This window comes from Manis pentadactyla, chromosome 13 (genome assembly GCF_030020395.1).
Source record: "Manis pentadactyla isolate mManPen7 chromosome 13, mManPen7.hap1, whole genome shotgun sequence".
NCBI classification, from domain to species: Eukaryota; Metazoa; Chordata; class Mammalia; order Pholidota; family Manidae; genus Manis; species Manis pentadactyla.
Window position 1 is genome coordinate 82,524,019 of NC_080031.1, and position 3,803 is coordinate 82,527,821.

Here is a 3,803-nt window from a genome sequence, read left to right on the forward strand (position 1 = left end):
GGAAAGAATTCACATACACGTCCGATGAGTATAGGTAAGGAAGGAATTCATTAAAGAGAGCAGTAGTGGATGGCAGCAGCTATTCAGGCAGTAGAGAGTGAGGAAGAACAGAGGAAACAAAGGGAAATTTACTGAACTCCTGCTTGGCATAGGGCAAATGCCATGCCAACTCCTGAAGCCAGGGTCACCTAGCATCCAGTGTCTGCTTGAACTTGCATGGTGTGGGAACTAAGTCCCTACCAACAGAGGATCTTGGGTAGCTGAGAGCACTGGGTGGAGAGAGATTATGTTCTGAGACTTCTCAAAGCAAAGAAAGGAGATTTTGAGGCAGGCTCCTAAAGAGCTTGATCATACAGCTGCAGTCCCATCTGGGTCACCCAGTCAAGAGGAACTGGCAAGTCCAAATCAGAGCTCTCAGGAGCCCTTCCCTGCTGTCTGAAGTACAACAGAACAGAGAAGACTTGTGCATAACTCTAGAAAATTGAACGAAAGAGAGAAATAACAAAGATGCTTGCCACTGAAAGAGTAGAGAGACAAAACACAGTACATTGAGCAGCGAGGAGACTTCATTTAAGGCAAAGTACACACTCGAAGAAAGGGGAGTGTGGGCAGCTTCAGAGAGGAGGTGTGCTTAAAGGCTTAGGATTCATGTCTTTTAAGGATTTCAAGAATGGGGCAAAGGGTCAGGGGGTGCATGTGCTTGACATGCGGTCTCATGATGTCTATCTGCAGTGAGAGACAGTACGTCCCCATCTATAGTCTGTCCACTAGATAATTCTGTAAGATATACTTAACACAAGGAATTTATTGATCCTGTTCTTCTCCAAAACAGTGATTACATTCAAGCACTGGGAACATATTATTTAGGACTACTTGCTTTGCTTCAAGATAGGGTCAGTTGTTGGCTTATTACCATAAAATATGTTAGGAATCTTACCTCCTAACTCCCTGGTTTTTAAAATGGAATCTTAGTCTTAATATGGAGTCCCTCCTATTCTTACTATGCTATTGACATCTTGGCATTTTTCATCATAGGCAGAAAAAATTTATCATGATGCTTGTCCCATGTTGCTGCCCCACCTCACTAATGCGATGACTAACGAACTGTGTTTTTTCCTGACTTAGGAGTATAATGTCTTGGAAACTGTGCCCTTGAGCCTTGGTAGGCTAACTTGTAGCTTGCAAGTAGGGTTAAAATTCTCATACCCTTCATAGTTCTAGACAGATACAAAAGGTTAGAACTGATTTCCTATTATAAAACTAAATAATAGTAAAATGTGGGCCCACCATAATTATTTATCAATGACAGGATAGAAAATTGTTTCTATCTTTTTTCCAAAAGTCATATAGCTTTAGTACTATTTTTATTATAAATATGGCAAAAAAGGACAGTGATTTGAATGCTGCAGGTAGAAATATTCCCCCAAAAAACATTATAATAGGGTAATTGCATGTTGATTTTCTGTGTTCTTTTAGTTAACTTTTAAGCTCCTAACCTTCTACAGATCTCTACATTATTGTTTTCACCCCTTCCTAATGCTATTCTTTTTGAGATTCTTAGCAGAAAAAACCTAGGGGCACTACAGAAGCTAAGTAAAGCTATAATACACAGAGTATTTGCAGGCCAAACCTCATTCACATCCCTGTGGGGAATCAAGCAAATGGCAACAGTATTCTAAATGCAGTGTTCATTTAGAACTGTGCCTCATTTGCACTTTTTTTTTTAATAGTGAAAAATTAAAAATAACTTAAAACTCCAACTGTATGGATATGATTAAATAAATTGATAGCTCCACATTATACAGTGAGTAAAAACAAAGGAACAAGGCTTAGAATATGACAATGTTTTGTGGGGAAAAACATTCATTTGCAGCCACAATTGATCTTTGTAAAAAAAGTACAGACCTATAAGAAGAAAAATAGCTAATGCACCACACTCCAGTGTCAACTGGTTATCTTTGAGGGTTAGGATTACAAGTAATTTTCATGTTATGTATACATTTTGTGTTTTATCAGAGAGTTAAAGTAAATAAGGTTCCAGACTACCCAGGGTTCTGCCAAACCTGTTTAACCCATTTGAGCTCAGAGCCCTTTACCCAATTATGCAGCAGCCACAGTAAGTAAGATACATATAATCATTTAAGAACAAAATAGGTTTATTTTGGATTTGGGACTATGAACAGTTCTGTCCCTACTACCTGACCCCCTCCCACCATGACTCCTGGACCTGGAGGAGCTCTGGCTCAGGCGGCATAACCCTGGCTGTGGTCCCTTTTCCTTCCTCTACTTTGGGACCTGTGCCTTCCATGACTCTGTGACGTGTGTTTGTGGGATTTCGTCGTCCTGTGATTCCTCCTCCTTTTCCTCTCCAATTCCCTGTTTCTTAGGTAGCAATGGGCTGTACTGGGGCTCCTCCTCCGCCTTGGCCTGCTGGAGTATTCATTGTGGCGGCCTGGCCTCTCTCTCTTTTCTGAGTTCTTCCCAAAGGAGGAGGCAGGCCGATCTGGAGACAGGTAGATGTCTCTATTAGCTCCCCAGAATTCATTGTTGGGGTTTCTGAACACATGAAGAAAGTTGCAGTGTTTTCCTCTTGGACATTGTTGTATTTCAAATAAAGCGCAAATTGCCATTTTCCATCGGGTCACTGGGCAGAATTCGCACTGAAGCTGCCTTCCTGCATACCATCGTCCATTAAACAGAGAAAAGGCTGCTTGGCATTCTTCTTCCAACTGATATTGAACATACACATTGCCCCTCAGGTGAGGTTCCAAGTTGCAGCTGACCTTGAACTGGATCACCTTCCCCACTTTCCTGAACTCGGGGAGCACATCAGCATAGAAGTCCCGGAACTGCTGGTAGGTTTCCTCTTCACTGTACTCCAGGCTTGCATCGGGGTCATAGTCGTCCCTTCTGCACTGCTCCATCCCAAAAGTTGTAAACATGCTTTTAATAAGAAGTGTGGGACTCGAGGCTGGGAAATTGTGTTTACGTGAACACCTATCTCCAAATCTACAAGCTCCTGTTTTACTGTAGAATGGACAATTGGCTCGATCTTTCTCCACTATGAAGTCCGTGGGTGGTTCTGGGTTTTGCCATGTGGTACCATTTTCCAACTCATTTTCAGCCTGCTCCAACATCTTCTGCACAGCTTCCTGTCTTCCCTTCTTCTCCTGTAGCTTCTGCTCCTCCTCTTTTCTCTCTTTTCTCTGCTTTTCTTCCCATTTTTCCTTTAACTTTCTCTCTTGTTCTTCCCGCCACTTTCTAGCTGTGTCTTCCGTTTCTTTCTTTATTCTGAATTCTTCTTGTGCCTTCTGCTCCTGAAGCAACCACTCCTCATGCAATTTTTGCCTCTCCGTCTCCAACGGCTTCTCTTCTTCTAGTTGTTGTTCAATAAAAGTATCATCCTCCTCCTCTTCCTTCTGTGAGAGTCCTGAGTCCCTCAATCGGGCGAGTTCCTGCCGACGTCTCCTTCGTTTCTCCTTCTTCAAGGCGGCCCTGTACTTTCTGCGGCTGGGTTTCTCTGGAATCGCCCCGAGGACCTCCATTTCACTAACGCTGCCGCTCTCTCAGGGTAATGGACCAAAATGGAGCGCGCAACAAAGAACGCGCAGGCGCAGACGCTGCACAGCCTTCGCCACTTCCCCAGCCTCAGACCCCCCACCACCTTCCTCACAGCCTTCTCGCCCTTGGACGTTCCCCACCTCTGCCATTCCCTTCCTCCATGATTCTTGGCTCCTTAACGTACCAGTTGTCTTCTAGAAAACCAGTGTTGGGAGCAATAAGATTTCTGCCTGAGTCTTTTT

General features: G+C 43.5%; 1 protein-coding gene across 1 annotated transcript; it reads right to left on the reverse strand.

The window, feature by feature from the left end:
* Window positions 1-1,892: 1,892 nt before the first annotated feature.
* LOC118921457 (U2 small nuclear ribonucleoprotein auxiliary factor 35 kDa subunit-related protein 2-like) lies at window positions 1,893-3,571 on the reverse strand. Its single transcript, XM_036903257.2, is given in 2 exon segments — window positions 1,893-2,246; window positions 2,249-3,571. Coding segments are annotated over 2 exon segments (1,404 nt in total). The 5' UTR covers window positions 3,546-3,571; the 3' UTR covers window positions 1,893-2,139.
* Window positions 3,572-3,803: the final 232 nt, after the last annotated feature.